Source organism: Macaca mulatta, chromosome 19, assembly GCF_049350105.2.
Source record: "Macaca mulatta isolate MMU2019108-1 chromosome 19, T2T-MMU8v2.0, whole genome shotgun sequence".
Taxonomy (NCBI): Eukaryota; Metazoa; Chordata; class Mammalia; order Primates; family Cercopithecidae; genus Macaca; species Macaca mulatta.
Window position 1 is genome coordinate 70,002,564 of NC_133424.1, and position 19,304 is coordinate 70,021,867.

General features: G+C 47.4%; 2 protein-coding genes across 9 annotated transcripts in view; one reads left to right on the plus strand and one right to left on the minus strand.

Annotated features, from left to right (window-relative positions):
• The window catches only part of ZNF587 (zinc finger protein 587), a 34,336-nt gene extending 19,699 nt beyond the window's left edge, over positions 1 to 14,637 (plus strand). The window contains exons 1-3 of one of the 6 annotated variants that reach the window (XM_028839503.2): positions 4,324 to 4,537; positions 10,235 to 10,364; positions 11,958 to 14,637. In XM_028839503.2, coding sequence (XP_028695336.2) covers positions 4,379 to 4,537; positions 10,235 to 10,364; positions 11,958 to 13,531 — 1,863 coding nt within the window. In that variant the 5' untranslated portion in view covers positions 4,324 to 4,378 and the 3' untranslated portion in view covers positions 13,532 to 14,637. Of the gene's footprint in view, positions 1 to 4,323; positions 4,538 to 9,974; positions 10,365 to 11,957 lie in introns of those variants that run through there. The other 5 variants (XM_028839505.2, XM_077980176.1, XM_077980177.1 and 2 more) reach the window with 5 other exon arrangements.
• The window catches only part of LOC106994882 (uncharacterized), a 65,448-nt gene continuing 50,927 nt past the window's right edge, over positions 4,784 to 19,304 (minus strand). For all 3 annotated transcript variants that reach the window (XM_077980172.1, XM_077980166.1, XM_077980167.1), the window contains exons 6-7: positions 11,892 to 12,371; positions 4,784 to 5,240 (exon numbers count right to left, since the gene is read on the minus strand). The gene's annotated coding sequence lies outside the window, so the exon portion shown is untranslated. The remainder of the gene's footprint in view (positions 5,241 to 11,891; positions 12,372 to 19,304) is intronic.

Consider the following 19,304-nt stretch of genomic DNA (forward strand, 5'->3'; position numbering starts at 1 on the left):
GTAGAGCAATTATCTGTGGGAACCAGTGGCCAACTGCCAGCTTCACTACCTGCTTCAGGGTGTACCAACATCTGTCTATTTCCCTGTCATTAGATCTTTATTATTTTATTTATTTATTTATTTTTGAGAAGGATTCTAGCTCTGTCACCCAGGCTGGAGTGCGGTGGCGCGATCTCAACTCATTGCAACCTCAGCCTCCCGAGTTCAGGTGATACTTCTGCCTCAGCCTCTCGAGTAGCTGGGACTGCAGGTGCCTGCCACCACACTGGGCTAATTTTTGTATATTTAGTAGAGACGTGGTTTCACCATATTGGTCAGGCTGATCTTCAACTCCTGACCTCGTGATCTGTCTGACTTCACCTCCCAAGGTGCTGAGATTACAGGCATAAGCCACCGTGACAGCAATTTATTTATTTTTTATTATTTTTTGAGACAGAGTCTCGCTCTTGTTGCCCAGACTGGAGTGCAATGGCATGATGTCAGCTTACCGTGACCTCCATCTGCAGGGTTCAAGTGATTCTCCTACCTCAGCCTCCCAAGTAGCTAGTATTAGAGGCATGCACCACCACGCCTGGATCATTTTGTACTTTCAGTAGAGATGCGGTTTCTCCATGTTGGCCAGACTGGTCTCAAACTCCTGACCTCAGGTGATCCGCCCGCCTTGGGCTCCCAAAGTGTTTGGATTACAAGCGTGAGCCAGTGTCTGGCCTTTATTTTTATTTTTTGTGGGTATATAGTGGTGTATGTATTTGAAGATTACATGAGATACTTTGATGTAGCCATGCCATACGTTATAATCACATAGGGTAAATGGGGTCTCCATCACCTCAACATTTATCCTTCATATTATAAACAATCCAATTATACTCTTTTATTTTTAAATGTATGACTAAATTATTTTGACTATAGCCACTCTGTTATGGTAGCAAATATTAGGTCTTATTCATGTTTTCTCACTGTTTTTTGTAGCATCCTGTCATTGTGTCTTATGGAGAATTTTCTTTTGTTCCCAACAAAACAATGAAACTGACAAAACTGACTATAATGATTCAGTCTACATGAATTTAAAGAGCAATCAATACTTAATATTCTCAGCTCTGGGTGCACACATTGTAAGTCTGAATGATGCCAATGATATGGCCACTTAGATAAGTAAAGTTTAGGAGCATCTCAAATAGTATTTTTATTCTCTGGGGGCAGGATGAGCTTTCTAGAGTCTGATGTGATACCTATTTGATGCTTTTACAAAGAATCGATAGCCTTCCTCCCTTGAGGTGTGAATAGGGCTTTCCAGCAGCCCTCAGAGTGTCACATGGTCTGCATTCTGCTTGGTCTTGGAGGATCCCACCATTGTTGACTGAGAGCTCTGGGAAATACTTTTCCCAGAAGGCACTAGTTGCAAGGCCCAGGATGAGGGCTTTCTGGGCATGCTTGTCAGGCCAGGGAGTACTCGGTTGGGACTGAGAAGGCACAAGAGGAGGAGTCATCTCTGCTCCCAAGTGGCAGGCCTGAGGCTCACAGGCACTGCGTGGAGTGATGCCTGCTCCACCCACAGTTGATGGCAGCAGCCACACTGAGGGACTTAGGTCAGGTAAATGCTGTGTATTACAGACTTCGCCCCAGGTAGACTAATACAGGTGGAGGAACCAACAGGTGCAAAGGCTTAGAGGTGCATCTGAGCCATGAACTTCTCAGAACCTATTAACCATGTTGTGTCATGATCATGTAAGTCCAGAAGCTTAAGACCAGCCTGGGCAACATAGTGAGACCCCGTCTCTCAAAAAGAGAAAAGCCCTAGTAAAACCTGAACATGAGCCAGAGTCACACCTGTCTTAGGGGTTGTGCCTTCAGTCTGAGTGTCCTGGGATGTATGGAGGGTTGTGAACAGAAAGAGGGTTATGTCCTTGGTAGGACTTTAACAGTTTCCAAAAGCCTCTCAGAGAACAGACTGGAATGAGGATGATGAGGAGAATGAGGCACGGAGAAGTGCAGTCTTCATTCAAGGTCACAGATGGTAAGAAGGAGCATTGAGAATTGAAATCGGCTAATCAGTTAGCCCCAGGGCCCCTGGCTTTATGGTTGTGTAGGGATCAGCGGAGGTTTGATCAGCTGGAGCTGGTCACAGTTGCCTTCTTATTTTCATGGGATATGAAGACTGAAAATGCTTATGGTGCCAACACAGGGAAAGAGAAAGTGTCCCAGTCTCTCCCTGAACCTGACACTACCTGTGTGTTGTCTGAGATTATGGTGTCTTGAATGTTCACTTGATGTTTTCCCAGTTCTTGGGAGTGGGGAACCTGTGGATACACCAAGCTCAGAGTCCTGAGTGCCAGCCAAGGATTAATGGAAGTGTTCTTATTTCCAATGGAAACAGATGTAGAAAGCTATTTTAGGAACCAGTCTGTGCAAATGCTTTGAGGTATGGCTGAGTTTGGACCTATGTACAGCAGGCATCCATTCTTTCTCATAGGAACAAAAAGCCAAGGGTCAAGATTCAGGCCTGTAATGTGGTTGCCTGAAAAGCTGAGTATCTGTTTTGGAGGTGCTGGGATGCTTGGACGGGGAAAGAGGTGGTCTAACCCAGATCTTCATTGGATTTATCTGGTTGCACACTGGAGAACAGACTCCTGGGTTAATGAGGAGGCAGTGAGCATGGGGGGAAATATGCTGGCATAATTCAGATGAGTTGATGGACCAGGTGAGTGCCCTGCAGATGGGAGAAATGGAGGAATTCTATCCAACATGGTGAAACCTAGTCTATACTAAAAATACAAAAATTAGCTGGGCGTGGTGGCGGGTGCCTGTAATGCTAGCTACCTTGAGGGCTGCCACAGGAGAATCACTTGAACCCGAGGGGCGGAGCTTGCAGTGAGCCGAGAACCCGCCACTGCACTCCAGACTGGAGGAAGAGCAAGACTCCGTCTCAAAAAAAAAAAAAAAAAAAGTTTATTTTGCCAAGGTTGAGGAAGCATGCCTGTGACACAGCCTCAGAAAGTCCTGACGACATGTGGCCAAGGTGGTTGGGGTATAGATTGGTTTTATACCTTTTAGGGAGACATGAGACATCAGTGAATATATGTAAGAAGTACATTGGTTCCGACCAGAAAGGCGGGGACAACTTGAAGGAGGGCGCGGACTTCCAGGTCACAGGTAGACAGGTAGAGAGACAAATAGTTGCATTATTTTTAGTTTCTGATAAGTCCTTCCAAAGGAGGCAATCAGAATATGCTTCTATCTCAGTGAGGAGAGGGATGACTTTGAATAGAATGGGGCAAGTTTGCCCAGAGCAGTTCCCAGCTTGACTTTTCCCTTTAGCTTAGTAATTTTGAGGCCATAAGATTTTCCTTTCACAGATTCTATGAGCAGGAGAGTTGTTTTCTGTAGGAATCACAGAGATCCAACTTTGCACACCTGCTTTAGGGGAGCACATCTCTAACTTTCTTGATTTGCCTTAGGGACTCTAATGCTTCTGAGGGCCTTCAGAAACTTAACGTTTATCAGCCTCTGCTTCCAGTGCAGGTATTTTGCGACTGAACGACTGTATCAAATGGTGTAGTAATTTGGATTTTTAGCCTTTGGGAGAATCCTAAATAATAGTTTTAACTTGAGCTCCCTATTATTTAGCTTTGAGCTCCCCAAAATCTGAAACAGTATTTTTCCAAATTCTTGAGTGATTAGTTACAAACACTAGTCTCCACGAATCTCAACACAGTTTCTAAGGCTAGGTGAGACCCCGTCCTCTGCCCTAGAAAGGCGGTCTTTTTTTTTTTTTTTATTTCTTTTTCTTTTTTTTTTCTTTCTTTTTTTTTTTTTTGAGACAGAGTCTCCCTCTGTCGCCCAGGCTGGAGTGCAGTGGCGCGATCTCAGCTCACTGCAAGCTCCACCTCCCGGCTTCACTGCCAGTTCTCCCCTCCTGCCTGCCTCAGCCTTCGGAGTAGCTGGGACTATAGGCGGCTGCCAGCACGCCCGACTTCTTTTTGTATTTTTAGTAGACAGGGGGTTTCACCGTGTTAGACAGGATAGTCTTGATCTCCTGACCTCGTGATCCGCCCACCACTGCCTCCCAAAGTGCTGGGATTACAGGCGTGAGCCACCGCGCCCAGCCAAAAGGGCGCGCTTTTTAAGGAGAGCCCCGACCTGACAGAGGCTTTTCCTGCAGACCCGCCTCTGCGTAGCACCCTCTTTAGCGCCTTGGAACTTGAGGAACTACATTACCCAGAAAGCTCTGCGTTAAACGACAGCGTGTCAGAGCCAATGAGGACTCGGAAAGGAGGCATTTCCACGTGTGCACGTAAGGAAAGGCCAAGACTTCCGGGGTCCTCTAATAGCGGCCATGTTGATCCGTGTTGGGGGGGATTGCCCAGTTTATGGCTGCTGAATGCTGGGAGGGACCGCGGTGACTGAACCTGGAAGGTGGAGAGGAATCGTCCTCGGTGCACAGAGTCGGCTCTACAGCCCGTGTCGTCACCCACTGCTCCCCGGACGTCCTTCCCCAAGTAGTCCGATGGCAGCGACTGCGCCGAGGCGCCTGGCTCAGGTAATTGTGGCGCCTTCTGTGCCCTCAGGTCACCTCGTCGTCACCCAGGTCCTAAACCAGGGAGGGAGCGGCTCCCTCTCACGGGTCTGTAGCCAGTACCCGGCGTAGGGACACTGAGGCGCTCGCGGGAGGGGTCTCTGTAACCGTCTAGTGGGTTCACGTTGCCAGCTGCCTAGACAGAGCCGGTTTATGAAGACAGGGGAATTGCAGTGGAGAAATAGTAATTCACGCAGAGCCGTCTGGCTGTTCGAGTGACAGGAGTTTTATTATTCAAGTCAGTCTTCCGAGCATTCCGGGATCAGAGTTTTCAAAATTAATTTGGCGGGTAGTGGCTTGGGAAGTGGGGAGTGCTGATGGGTCAGGTTGGAGATGGATTCATAGGGGGTTGAAGTGAGTTTTTCATGCTGTTTTCTGTTCTGGGTGGGATGGGAGAACTGATTGACCCAGATTACTGGTCTGTGTGTTGTCAGCTGATCCATCCAGTGCAGGATCTGCAGAATTCCCCAAGCACTGATCTTAGATGTTGGGGAAACCAGCCCCACACCACCCAGCGGGTACCCCGAGTCCGGCGGAGACAAAGGAGTTAGAAAGAGACAGAATAAGTGTTTAAAAGGTGGGTCCAGGGGACCGGAGCATCGGAGGCTTCCTGGTGTCCCCGAGCTCTTGGGCTCCGCCCAATTTATTGGTTTACAGGCTCTTTGTTCTTATGGCAGATTGGAGGCGGAGGAAGGAATGAGGAAAAGAATTAATCAGTGAAGGAGAACTCGTGAGTCATTTGATAAGATGTATACCAGTGGCTGTTTCTGTGAATTTCCTTGAGCAAAGGCGTCTGTCTAAACTACTTAAGATCTTTAACTTATCGGGACTGAAACAGGTGGCAGCGGGTTTCAGAGGAGCCAAGATGTTTGATTATACTCCACTGTTTCAAGGGAGTGTTATCTCCCTGAGCAACCTTTGGAATGCCGCTGAGCAGTTATGTTTTCAGGGCATAAAGACACATCTCCTTAAAAAAAATAAGGAGACTTTTCTCCTCAGAGGCCACCCATGGCTTCCCATGGGTGTCTCACACAGGGGAGACCAACTCAACTGGCACCCCAGAAACTCTTTCTCACATTAGGTTCTACAATAGTGATGTTATCTTCAGGAACAACTTGGGGAAGTTCAGACTCTTGGAGCCAGAAGCTGCATGACCCCTAAACCGTAATTTCTGATCTTGTAGCTAATTTGTTTGTTCTGTAAGGCAGGCTGGTCTCCAGGCAAGAAGGGGGTCTTTTCAGGAAAGGGCTATTATCAGTTTCGTTTCAGAGTGAAACAATGAACTGAATTCTTTTCGTAAGTTAATTCAGCCTGTGCCCAGGAATGAACAAGGACAGCTGAAAGGTTGCAAGCAAGATGAAGTCGATTAGGTCTGATTTCTTTCACTGTCATAATTTCCTCAGTTACAATTTTGCAAAGTCTGTTTCACCTCTTTCTGACACCAGTGGGATGCAGTGGGGAGAGTGACAGGCACAGGGAGGGGTGCAGGCAATGGCCTGGAGATGGATGGAGCGGGGAGGATGGAACCTGGGGTCTACAGGCGTCTGTCAGGAACAAAGTGTGAGGTGGAGCTCTTCCTGGTAGAGCAAGGAGGCCAAGGGCTGTGCATTCATCATGAGGACGCTAGAAGCCATGGAAAGTTTTGAAGAAAGGAGGGACATGATCCAAATCCAGGCTTTTAAGAAGTTTCCCAAAGGCCAATCAAAGGAAGAACATTGTACAGCGAGAGGGTGAGGACTTTGGGGCCTTGGGAGGTTGAATCCATTTTGTAGATCTCATAGGTGGTAGAGATGACAGTTTGCATTGCAACAAGCAGGTCAGACAACCAGCCTTAGGGTTACCTGGCTCTAGGGAGAAGAAAGGTTCAGGGAGGCCTGAGCTTATCAAATCCTGTGACATGTTTGTAATGTCTGCCTCTCCCCTCAGGCACTCCTGGCTGCAGAAGCACTTAGGGAACCCACACAGGGAAGTGGAGGGTGTTCCATTCCCTCATTGGTCCTGACCCCATCCATAGGTACTGTAGCTTGTGGTGTCCTGGGACTCTGAAGTGCCATTTTTTCAGTCCTTTGATCCGAGGACCCTGGAGAATCTCTAAACCTAGGATACTAAGGCCATGGCAGGTTATATGGAGGTATTCTCATTTCTGTCAACCAATGTATGCACTCTTGGAAGGTTAAGCCAGGAGTTGCTTCCAGGTTGTGAAATGCTTAGAGATAAAACGGATCAAAGTCAGGAGGTGATATTACCCCAGTTCTATCTGGCTATAGGCTTCATCTGATAGGACCTTGTTGCACAGACTGTGGGTTGAGGGAAGAGGAAGAAAGGTCAGAGATAAGGCTACTGCCATAATCCAGGTGAGGGTTAATGGATCAGATATGTGGCATATCACATGGGTCTGGATTCAGGATTGACTTTTTGTAGAGACAGCTAGGTTTTCTTTTCTTGTGTTATTTTTTTTTAATGCGGAATTTTGGTTTTGTTGCCCAGGCTGGAGTGCAATGGCACCATCTCGGCTCGATGGAGCCTCCGCCTCCCAGGTTCAAGCAATTCTCTTGCCTCAGCCCTTAAGGTAGCTAGCATTACAGGCACCCGCCACCACACCCAGCTAATTTTTATATTTTTAGTAGAGAGGAGGTTGTAGCATGTTGGCCAGGCTGGTTTCGAACTCCTAACCTCAGGTGATCCTCCCGCCTCAGCCTCCCAAAGTGCTGGGATTATAGGCATGTACCAATGCGCTCAGCTGAGGCAGCTAGGTTTTCTTTTTTTTTTTTTCCTTGAGATGGAGGTTCACTATGTTGTCCAGCCTGGAGTCTAGCATCACAATCGTGGCCCACTGCAACCTCCGCCCCCCCGGTTCAAGTGATTCTCCTGCCTCACCCTCCCGAGTAGCTGGGATTACAGGCATGTAATTACACAGCTAATTTTTGTATTTTTAGTAGAGTCGGGTTTCACCATGTTGGCCAGTCTAGTCTCAAACTCCTGACCTCAGGTGATTCACCCTCCTTGGCCTCCCAAAGTGCTGGGATTGCAGGCCTGAGCCACCGTACCTGGCAGACAGATAGGTTTTCTAATGTGGATGATAAGGGCATGAAAGAGGAATCGGGCATGAGCCCAGGGTTTTTGATCTTAGCAGCTGTAACCATGGACGCTGCTTCAGCTGAGATGAGGTTGGTATTGACATAATATTGACTGTGGATATCAAGAGAGTTGTTTGACCATATGAAGAATTTGAGGCCAATAAGTGGTGGCATCAAATGGATAACTAGACATACAGGATGCGGTATCTGGGAGGGTGTTGATACTGGAGATGTCCGATATATGAAAGCTAATGGGTGAACTACGGTAAGTTAGTTATGGGTCCCACTTAGGAGGACATGCTTCCGATTATGGTGGTAAATCTTTTCAGGGGCCAGGAAGGTGTGATTACAGGCTGAGGAGTGGATCTCTTACTTACGTCCCCAAGGGATGTTATTGGGCTTCCTAAACACCTGGAGGGTGTGAGTGACCATCATGGCAGGATGTATCAGACGGTAGAGTTTGGACGGGGACATAGACATCCAAGGAGAGAACAGACAAGAGATAGATGTATGCAGAAGCATAGAAGTAATTCAGGGAACATGACACTTAAGACTGAGTCGGTGCCAAAGTTGCAACTATTTATCACTGTCTGGACTCACAAACGTTTTGAGAGCACTTTGGAAGTGCCTGGGGAGTTTCATTCAGCCTGGTGCATGTGTGCAGTGAAAAATATGCTCATCTGTGATAGTAGATTTGGTTTGGTTCACAAATCCGGGGCTGGGCTTTAAACGGCATTAGGTGGACAGAGGAGGGTTGCTACAGCTGAGGTCTCAGTTGGTGCATCACAGAAGTGGGATAGGGCCTTGCATATCTGAAGCCACATGTGGTTCTGTGTGGCTATGGAGTCACTCAGGGAGACATTCACAGGATGATTTGGGATTACCACTACTCTTGGAAACCATGGAAATTCTGTGTTGATATTGGATCCTGTTTGTATTTGTCAAGCATACTCTGGATGCTTATCCACATGTTGGTATAAGGCCAGAATTGAAGGCCCAATATGATGTGTCACTTTGACACCTTGTGATAGTGGGACAACCTTAAAAGGTGTGAGTACAAATCTCATTCCCACTTTGCTCTCTTGGATAACGTTTCCTAGCCTAACAATGCTTTTTATCAAGGCGATGAAGCAGGGTTCCAGGTTGTTACACTTTGTAGTGGGTTTCAACTCAATCCTGACGAGCAGAGTTACAGAAACAAACCATTGCATATTCCCAAGGGAATCATGGGCCATTATACCCTCTTCATTTTGTGAAATAATTTTATTTGTGGCGACTGGGTAAATAATTTCATTTGTGGGGACTGGGTGCCGTGGCTCACCCCTGTTGGAGGCCAAGGTGGGTGGATCACTTGAGACCAGGAGTTCAAGACCAGCCTGACCAACATGGTGAAACCCTTTCTCTACTAAAAAAAAAAAAAATACAAGCCGGGCGCGGTGGCTTACACCTGTAATCCCAGCACTTTGGGAGGCCAAGGCGGGTAGATCACGAGGTCAGGAGATTAAGACCATCCTGGCTAACACGGTGAAACCCCATCTCTACTAAAAATACAAAAAATTAGCCGGACGTGGTAGCAGGCACCTGTAGTCCCAGCTACTTGGGAGGCTGAGGCAGGAGAATGGTGTGAACCCGGGAGGTGGAGCTTGCAGTGAGCCGAGATCACACCACTGCACTCCAGATGAGTGAGAGAGTAAGACTGCGTCTCAAAAAAATTAAAAATAAAGCTGGGTATAGTGTTCCACGGCTGTAATCCCAGCTACCTGGGAGGGTGAGGTACAAGAATCACTTGAACCTGGGAGGCAGAGGCTGCAGTGAGCCACGATTGTGCCCCTGCACTCTAGCCTAGGTGACAGAGCTAGACTGTGTCTCAAAAACCTCCAAAAACAAACCTTTACTTGTGGGGATGCCAGAGAGGGGCTGCAGGTGTGGGAAATTCAGGTGGGGGTGGCCATGGGCATGTGTCTGTGCAGTATAAAGAATGATGTATATTTAGAGAGCAGGTTTGTCTGATGGAATCAGGCAGCCGTCCTGGGCTTTACGTCAGCTTGGATATCGCTATTCAGAAGGAGGTGGACCTTTTTTTCTTTTTTTGAAATGGAGTCTCTGTCAGCCAGGCTGGAGTACAGTGACGCGATCTCTGCTCTTCACGCCATTCTCCTGCCTCGGCATCCCAAGTAGCTGGGACTACAGGCACCCGCCACCACGCCCGGCTAATTTTTTGTATTTTTAGTAGAGACGGGGTTTCACCGTGTTAGCCAGGATGGTCTCAATCTCCTGACCTCATGATCTGCTGGCCTCGGCCTCCCACAGTGCTGGGATTACAGGTGTGAGCCACCGCACCCGGCATAGAAGGGGGTGGACCTTTTTATGTCCGGACCTCAGCATGGATACCTATTTGTCCACCTACTTCTTGTTGATAATTGACCAGTGGGCCCATGAAGACACAAAGGCACCAGTGGACATAGTTTCAGCTCTATGTTGGGGACCTTGGGGAGGAGGATGGGCAAGGGTGGCTGTGTGGGAGAGGTGGGTTGTGTTACCTCAGCAGAGGGGCTGTTTGTGGTTTCATCTGTCACTATCATAGCAGGACACTGTGACCTTTGAAGATGTGGCTGTGAACTTTTCCCAGGAGGAATGGAGTCTTCTTAGTGAGGTTCAGAGGTGCTTGTACCGTGATGTGATGCTAGAGAACCTGGCACTTATATCCTCCCTGGGTAAGTTGCTCACGCTGTGAGCTGAGCTAGTGTTGCCGTTCCCCTTTTCATTGACAAAACTGTCTTTCTCACTTAAGGAGCCTGGACACAGGTTCCTTCTACACTTTGTGTGAGTTGTGTGGTTGGTAGGAGTAAGGTGTGTGTATTGACTTTTCCTCTCCTTAAGCAGCTCCAACACATCCTGTGCTCCAGGCTCCCAGGGAAGGAGTCCGAGTCGGGAGTCTTATAGCCACCCTCATGTATCCACTTTGCTTGCTCTCTGGCTGTCAGGTGACTGTCCAAATCGGTAGCTCTTGTGTGCCCAGGTTCTATTAACATTTCTTTCCTCTATCTGACAATTCTTCCTACCTCCCTGTGCTGAGAATTGCCTTCATTGACATTGTCACTACCTACATAGACCATAGACTGTTCTTGCAAGACCCTGCTTAGGAATTCTCTTTTAATACTTAGTTTACTCTTCTGTGGGCTGTCAGGTGCTTAGTTGTGCTGAGCTAGTGTTGGCTGTTCATCTCTGCTGTCTCTCCCTTCATGCTTATATCATCTGGTCCCATGAACTGGGGGTGAGATGGAGAGTCCTTGGTGTTTGATAAAATGTGGTTCAATTCAGGCTCATCATGATAGGCTCAAAGGGAGCCTGTCCCTCAGGAGTGCCATGCTGGGGGAGGGCATGACTTCAGGGATTTATCCAAATCGTACCAGAAACCATTTATATTTGCCAAGTATTTTTGTGGCAATACGAGTAGGCACACACTATTTGTCTTTTTCTCCCTATTGTTGAGAGTTTCACACTTGTTAGTTCTGTACTTTTCCACTTCTACTGTGATATCCACCCCAGCACTAATACTCACATCTCTGGACTCCACTTTAGATGCATTTTTCTTGTGCTTTCATCTGTAGTTGTCTCTGATGTTGGTGTATCGATTACATATTAGGAAGTATATGCCCATTGTTAAACCATGTATGTCCACCCCCTGCGGTATTATACTCACGTTTTCTTGGACTTGACATATGCTTCTACACATGTGTGTGTATATATATGTATATATGTGTATACATATACATGTGTATATATGTGTGTATATATGTATACATGTGTATACAATGTATGTATATATGTGTGTGTATATATGTGTGTACATATATATATATATTTTTTTTTTTTGAGACAGTTTCACTGTTGTTACCCAAGCTGGAGTGCAATGGTGCCATCTCCGCTCACTGCAACCTCTGCCTCCTGGGTTTGAGCAATTCTTCTGCCTCACCCTCCCGAGTAGCTGGGATTACAGGCATGCGCCACCACACCTGACTCATTTTTTGTATTTTTAGTAGAGACAGGGTTTCACTATATTAGCCAGGCTGGTCTCGAACTCCTGACCTCAGGTGATCCACCCGCCTCAGCCTCCCAAAGTGCTGGGATTACAGGCGTGAGCCACCGCACCCGGCCAGCAGCCCTATCTTCAGCTTGAAGCCAACATTGTGTTCCTGCAAATATTTCTATAGAATAATTCCTCAATTTGTGAGACTTACTTGTGGGTGGGCTGTGCCTTCCCGTCAGAGGTACTTTGCACTTGACCAGCATTTTCTTGCTTTCAGATTGTTGGTGTGGATCAAAAGATAAGGAGGCACCGTCTACGCAGAGCATTTCTGTACAAAGAGAGTCTCAGAACAGGACTCCTAGGGCAGTTGTTTCTCCTAAGAAGGCTCACCCCTGTGAAATGTGTGGCCTCATCTCGGGGGATGATTTGCACTTTGTTGAACACCAGGAAACTCATCAGAAGCAGAAGCTGAACAGGAGTGGGGTATGTGGAAAAAACTTGGATGACACTGCAAACCTGAATCAGCACCAGAAGCAGCATATTGGAGAGAAATTCTGCAGAAAGAGTGTCAGAGAAGCATCGTTTGTAAAGAAACGTAAGCTCAGGGTGTCACAGGAGCCGTTTGTCTTCCATGAGTTTGGGGAGAACGTTCTGCCCAGTTCAGGATTATGCCAACAAGAAGCCGCTTATCCTGTAGAGAACACAGACAGTGAAACTAAGCATGGCCCACCCTTTCAGGAGGGAAAAAGTAATTCCGGGTGTGGAAAACGCACAAAAGCCTTCAGCACCAAACACTCAGTTATTCCACACCAGAAACTTTTCACTAGAGATGGATGTTATGTATGCAGTGATTGTGGAAAATCCTTTAGCAGATATGTCAGCTTCAGTAATCATCAGCGAGATCACACTGAAAAAGGACCTTATGAGTGTGGAGTGTGTGGGAAATCTTGCAGTCAAAAGAGCAGCCTCATTCAGCATCAGCGAGTTCACACTGGAAAGACAGCTTTTCCCTGTGGGGAGTGTGAGAAATCTTTTAGTCAGAAGGGCAGGCTTATTAACCATCATCAGCATGTTCACACTGGAGAAGGGCCTTATGAGTGTGGAGAATGTGGGAAGTCTTTTGGTCAAAAGGGTAAATTCATTCAACATCAGCGAGGTCACACTGGAGAGACAGCTTATCACTGTGGGGAATGTGGGAAATCTTTTCATCAGAAGTTCTGCTTTATTAACCATCAGCGTGTTCACACTGGAGAAAGACCTTACAAATGTGGAGAATGTGGGAAATCTTTTGGTCAAAAGGGCAACCTCGTTCAACATCAGCGAGGTCATACTGGAGAAAGACCTTATGAGTGCAGGGAGTGTGGAAAATTATTTAGGTACAGATCCCACCTCACTGAACACCAGAGACTTCACACTGGGGAAAGACCTTACAATTGTAGGGAATGTGGGAAATTATTTAACAGGAAGTATCATCTTCTTGTTCATGAGAGAGTTCACACTGGAGAAAGGCCGTATGAGTGTGAGGTATGTGGGAAATTATTTGGCAATAAGCACAGTGTGACTATACATCAGAGGACTCACACTGGAGAAAGGCCATATGAATGCAGTGAATGTGGGAAATCATTTATTTCCAGCTCTGCGCTTCATGTTCATAAAAGAGTTCATTCTGGACAAAAGCCTTATAAGTGCAGTGAATGTGGAAAATCCTTTGCTGAATGTTCCAGTCTCATTAAACACAGGAGAATTCACACTGGAGAAAGGCCTTATGAATGCAACAAATGTGGAAAAAGATTTCAGCGAAGCTCTACCCTCCTTCATCATCAGAGTTCACACAGGAGAAAGGCCTTGTGAGTGCAGTGAATGTGGGAAATCCTTCGCTGAAACGTCCAGTCTCATTAAACACAGGAGAGTTCATACTGGAGAAAGGCCTTATGAGTGCTGTCAATGTGGAAAAGTTCAGAATATATGCTCTCCTTGGTCTTAAGAGACTTCGCGTTGAGACCCTCTCATTCTGTCACCCAGGCTGGCGTGTGGTGGCACAATCTTGGCTTGCTGCAACTTGGGCCTCCTGGGTTCATGAGATTCTCCTACTTTAGCCTCCCGAGGAGCTGGGATTACGGGTACACACCACCACGCCTGGCTAATTTGTATTTTTAGTGGAGACGGGGTTTTACCATGTTGGCCAGGCTGGTCTTGAACTCCTAACCTCAAGTGATCCACCCACCGTGGCCTCCCAAAGTGCTAAGATTACAGGCATGAGCCTCTGCACCCGACCTTCATTCTTTTTGTATCACTTGGAATATGACATGCTGAACCAGGCATGGTGGCTCATGCTTGTAAACCTGATGCTTTGGGAGAATGATGTGGTTCACGCGAGGCCAGGAGTTAAGAGATCAGCCCGGGCAACATAGCCAGACCTTCTCTGCAGAAAGAATCACATGCTATGAAAACTTACTGTATATCATTTATCTGTTGAAGTGTATTTCAGTTGCTTGTTTTTGTCTGTTATGAATGCAACTGCTACATTTGAATGCAGTTGTTTATATAGGTATCCTTCACTATGTTAATACAGTGGTGTGTAGTGCCTGAGTCACATGATAGATTAAAGTACAACTCTTTTGTGAGACAGACTCGCTGTGTCACCCAGGCTGGAGTTCAGTGGCATTATTTTGGCTCACTGCAACCTCTGCCTCCCAAGTTCAAGTGATTTTCCTGCTTCAGCCTCCCGAGTAGCTGGAATTACAGGTGTGCACCACCATGCCTGGATAATTTTTTGTATTTTTATTAGAGATTGGTTTCACCATGCTGGCCAGGCTGGTTACAAACTCCTGACCTCAAGTGATATGCCTGCCTCGGCTTCTTGGGCGTGAGCTACCACGCTTGGCCTAATGTACAACTTTTTAAGCAACCCCAAACTATTATATAAGAATAAAATTATTGCTCATTTATGTATCTACCATCAGTGTCCAAGAATTTCTGTTCTTCTATCTTACGAAGAGGGAAAGTATGGTTAGTATTTGAAATTGTTCATTTTAATAAGTGGTTATAGCATTTTGAGTCAACTATTTTATGTTTTACATGCTTTTTTGTTTTGTTTTGAGACAAGGTCTCACTCTGTCCCCCAGGCTGGAGTGCAGTGGCACAATCTCAGCTCATTGCAGCCTCTGCTTTCTGGGCTCAAGCACTCTTCCTCAGCCTCCAGAGTAGCTGGAAATACAGGGGTGCACCACCCCTGGCTAATTTTTGTATTTTCTGTAAATTTTTTTTTTTACCTTGTTGCCCAGTCTGATCTCAAACTCCCGGGCTCAGGCAATCCACTTGCCTCGGCCTCCAAAAGTGCTTGGTTTACAGCACCCTGCCTAGCCTCACACCTCTAGGCTTGTTTTTTAAAATGAATTTTATCTTTCCCATTTCATTAAGATATTTAAAAATAATGAAATAAAGACTTATGTTGGACTGCCTCCCCCGCAGGAGGAACCATTTTGCCCTCATATTTCATTTCTCAGTCAGCCCCTGATATCCAAAAAAAATTTAAGAAGGCGGAGGAAGGCCCTCAAACTCCCATCCAGGATTTAGTCAAACTGGCCTTCAAGGTCTACAACTCCACAGAGGAAGCAGCTGAGGCCCAACGACAGGCCAGGCTAAAACAGAAGGTACAACTCCAAACCCAGGCCTTGGTAGCAGCCCTGAGGCCGGCCGGCTCCAGGAGCTCCCAGAAAAGAGGTACTACCCGAGCGCCACCTGGTGCCTGCTTCAAGTGCGGCAACGATGGCCACTGGGCCAGGCAGTGCCCTAACCCAAAGGAGCCAACTCGCCCCTATCCAAATTGTCGGCAGATGGGCCACTGGAAGTCGGACTGCCCCAACCTGAGGACGGTAGCTACGTAGCCACGTGACGACCCTCCTCCAGGTACTGGAGGCGCCTTCCAGCTCCTCGACACTGATGAAGATTGAAGAAGCCCAGACTCGGGGACCCCTCTCACTGTCGCCGAGCCCAGGGTTATGCTCCAGGTAACGGGTAAGTCCATATCTTTCCTTATGGACACGGAGGCTACCTACTCTGTTTTGCCTTCCTTCAGTGGCCCCAGCCACCCCTCCACTGTCATGGTCATGGGAATTGATGGCACTCCCTCCACCTACCGCCAGACTGCTCCTCTGTCTTGCCGACTGGATGGCTCCCTCTTCCCGCACTCATTTCTTATCATTCCTTTGTGCCCAGTCCCCTTGTTAGGACGAGATCTCCTCTCCAAGCTAGGGGCCTCAGTTCACTTCCCACCCAACCCCTCCCCACACCTCACGTTCCTCTTCCCCCTCCTCTCACCTGACAAGCCCCACCAGGCTGACCCCCCACTCCTGTTTCCAGTCCCCATTAACCCTAAGGTGTGGGACACCTCCACCCCAATCCTCGCCCAGCACCATACTCCGTCTGCATCCGGCTAAAAGACCCTTCCAAGTTTCCCTCTAGACCCCAGTTCCCTATCTCCCTTGAACATCGACAGGGATTAAAACCTATCATTACACGCCTGCTCTGGCAGCACATTCTAGTTCCTGCCAACTCACCATGTAATACTCCTATCCCGCCTGTACGGAAAAGCTCTAGGGCCTATTGCCTCGTGCAGGACCTACGCGTCATCAGTGAGGCAGTAGTCCCCACCTTTCCAGTTGTTCCTAACCCATATACACTTCTCTCGCACATTCCCCCCGATACCACTCACTTTATTGTCCTTGACCTAAAAGATGCCTTCTTCACCATTCCCTTACATCCGACTGTCACTTTGTTTGCTTTTACATAGGAAGATCCAGACACTCATATTTCTTCCCAGCTGACTTAAGACTGTTTTGCCTCAAAGGTTCTGTGATAGCCCCCATTTTTTCGGACAGGCACTGGCACAGGATGTTGTTCCCTGTCCCCTGACCCACAGCACACTATTGCAGTATGTCGATGACTTACTACTATGTAGTCCTTCCTAGCAGTGCTCCCTTGCAGATATTGCTACACTTTTAAATTTTCTAGGCGACCAGCGTTATCAGGTTACCCCGGCTAAGGCTCAACTTTGCAGCCCTTCTGTCACCTACCTAGGCATACTCCTCACACCCACTACAAAAAGCCTCACAGCAGATAGAATAAGCCCCCACTGGTTGCGGTACCCTTACCCAGCCCTTTTAACTTCTCTAACCTAACCCCCTCTTTTCCCCTTCCTGGCCGAACACTACATCAATGAGTCAGGACTAGTAGAAACCAATTTCCTCACTCTAGAAAAGATTCAGGAAAGACTCCACCAGAAAAAACTCGGATCAAGGCCCTCACTTAGCGGCAGTCGTCTGTGGCCGGTTAAGTCCTACCCTTTCTAAGCCCCTTACTAATCATTGGCTTCTTGCTACTCATAGCTCCCTGTGTCCTCCGCTTCATCCAGGACCGCATGAAAGAAGTCTCCCAGGTCACTTTCAATCAGATGCTGCTCCACCCCTATACCCGAGTTCCGACCTCCGAAGATCCCCACGATGACCCATACCAGCAGGAAGCAGCCAGATGAACACGTTGCCCCATTTTCTTATTAGAAAGAGGTCGGAATGTTAGGCAGGAATCTAGACCCAACATGGCGGCATTACCTGGCATAGCAGGCCTTTTGTTAAAGACTCCCTTCACCCTTGTACACACCTGCAGACTTACATGCGTCAGAGTTCCAGCTGGGCAACCACACTCCCCCATGACCTGCAGCTCACCTGCATTCCACAAGGTCGTAAACAGCAGTTTTGGTTAACAGTTTCCAAAGACCCCTTCCTCATGACCCTTACTCAACTCCTGCCCTAGTAGTTTCAAGACCCCCCAGGCCCCATTTGCACAACCAGCTTCCCTACCTCTCAGGCTATAAAAAGCCCCTACCCTCCTCCCTCAGCGCGACTTCCTCGGCCCATGCCTTTGGACTGAGGAACCTCGCCCGCAAGCCCTAATAAAAGGCTATTCTCACTGCCATTTGCCTTGTGTCTTCGTTCCCGGTTCGGCTCCAGCCTCAGTTTACCTTTACACTTTTTTTTTTGAGCTACAGTCTGTCACCCAGGCTGAAGTGCAATGGCGTGGTCTCCGCCCACTGCAACCTCTGCCTCCCAGGTTCAAGTGATTCTCTTCCCTCAGCCTCCTGAGTAGCTGGGCCTATTGGTTCGCGCCACCACGCCCAGCTAATTTTTGTATTTTTAGTAGAGATGAGCTTTCACTATGTTAGCCAGGCTGGTATCAAACTCCTGACCTCATGATCCACCCTCCTTGGCCTTCTAAAGTGCTGCGATTACAGGCGTCTGCCACCACCCCCGGCTTATCCCTAGAAATTCTATGATAGCATGATGTATAGGCACCTAAAGGCATAGCACTTGAGAAATGTGAATAAAAGATTGTAAGTTATAAATAGCAAGGTATAATCAGATGTTAAGTCTCAACCCCTAAATGTCACCTTGTATTACAGCATGAGCTGTATGTAAGCATATGTAAGCACATATAGGCACATATATGAAATAGTGATAGTTCATTCTCACTAGTATTTTTCATCCTTCTCACTGGAAAGATCTTTGATCATTTTTAATCAACGTAGGAGTTTCAATGATATCTAGAAGTTTAAAAGGGCTTGTTCAAATTATGACCGTACACACTGACGAGTATGTGTCTGTCTCTTGTGTAAATATTTTATTATACCAAATTATGTTTGCACAAAACCTTTATAATCAGGGGGAATTAAAGAGCCTTCCAGCCAGGTGCAGTGGCTCAAGCCTGTAATCCCAGCACTTTGGGAGGCTGAGACGGGCGGATCACGAGGTCAGGAGATCGAGACCATCCTGGCTAACGCAGTGAAACCCCGTCTCTACTAAAAAATACAAAAAACTAGCCGGGCGAGGTGGCGGGCGCCTGTGGTCCCAGCTACTCGGGAGGCTGAGGCAGGAGAATGGCGTGAACCCGGGAGGCGGAGCTTGCAGTGAGCTGAGATCCGGCCACTGCACTCCAGCCTGGGTGACAGAGCGAGACTCCGTCTCAAAAAAAAAAAGAGGCCGGGCGCGGTGGCTCACGCCTGTAATCCCAGCACTTTGGGAGGCCGAGGCGGGCGGATCACAAGGTCAGGAGATCGAGACCACAGTGAAACCCCGTCTCTACTAAAAATACAAAAAATTAGCCGGGCGCAGTTGTGGGCGCCTGTAGTCCCAGCTACTCGGGAGGCTGAGGCAGGAGAATGGCGTGAACCCGGGAGGCGGAGCTTGCAGTGAGCCGAGATCGCGCCACTGCACTCCAGCCTGGGCGACAGAGCGAGACTCCGTCTCAAAAAAAAAAAAAAAAAAAAAAAAGAAAAAGGAGCCTTCCTGGAAAATGGAGGTTGCAGTCAGCCGAGATGGTGCCATTGCACTGTAGCCTGGGCAACAGAGCGAGACCTGCCTCAAAAAAAAAAAAAAAAATCCTTTATTTTATCCATAAACTACAGTTTATATAGGCAAAACTACAGTTTATATAGGCAAAAACAGTACTAAGCAATTTTAGGCTCTGCAGGCTCTTGTCTTGAATTAATACAACTTTTGCTAATTCTCTTATGAAGTTAATCTTCCTGCTTGTATGTGACTTAAATATATGTCGGAATTTTTTTGTACAA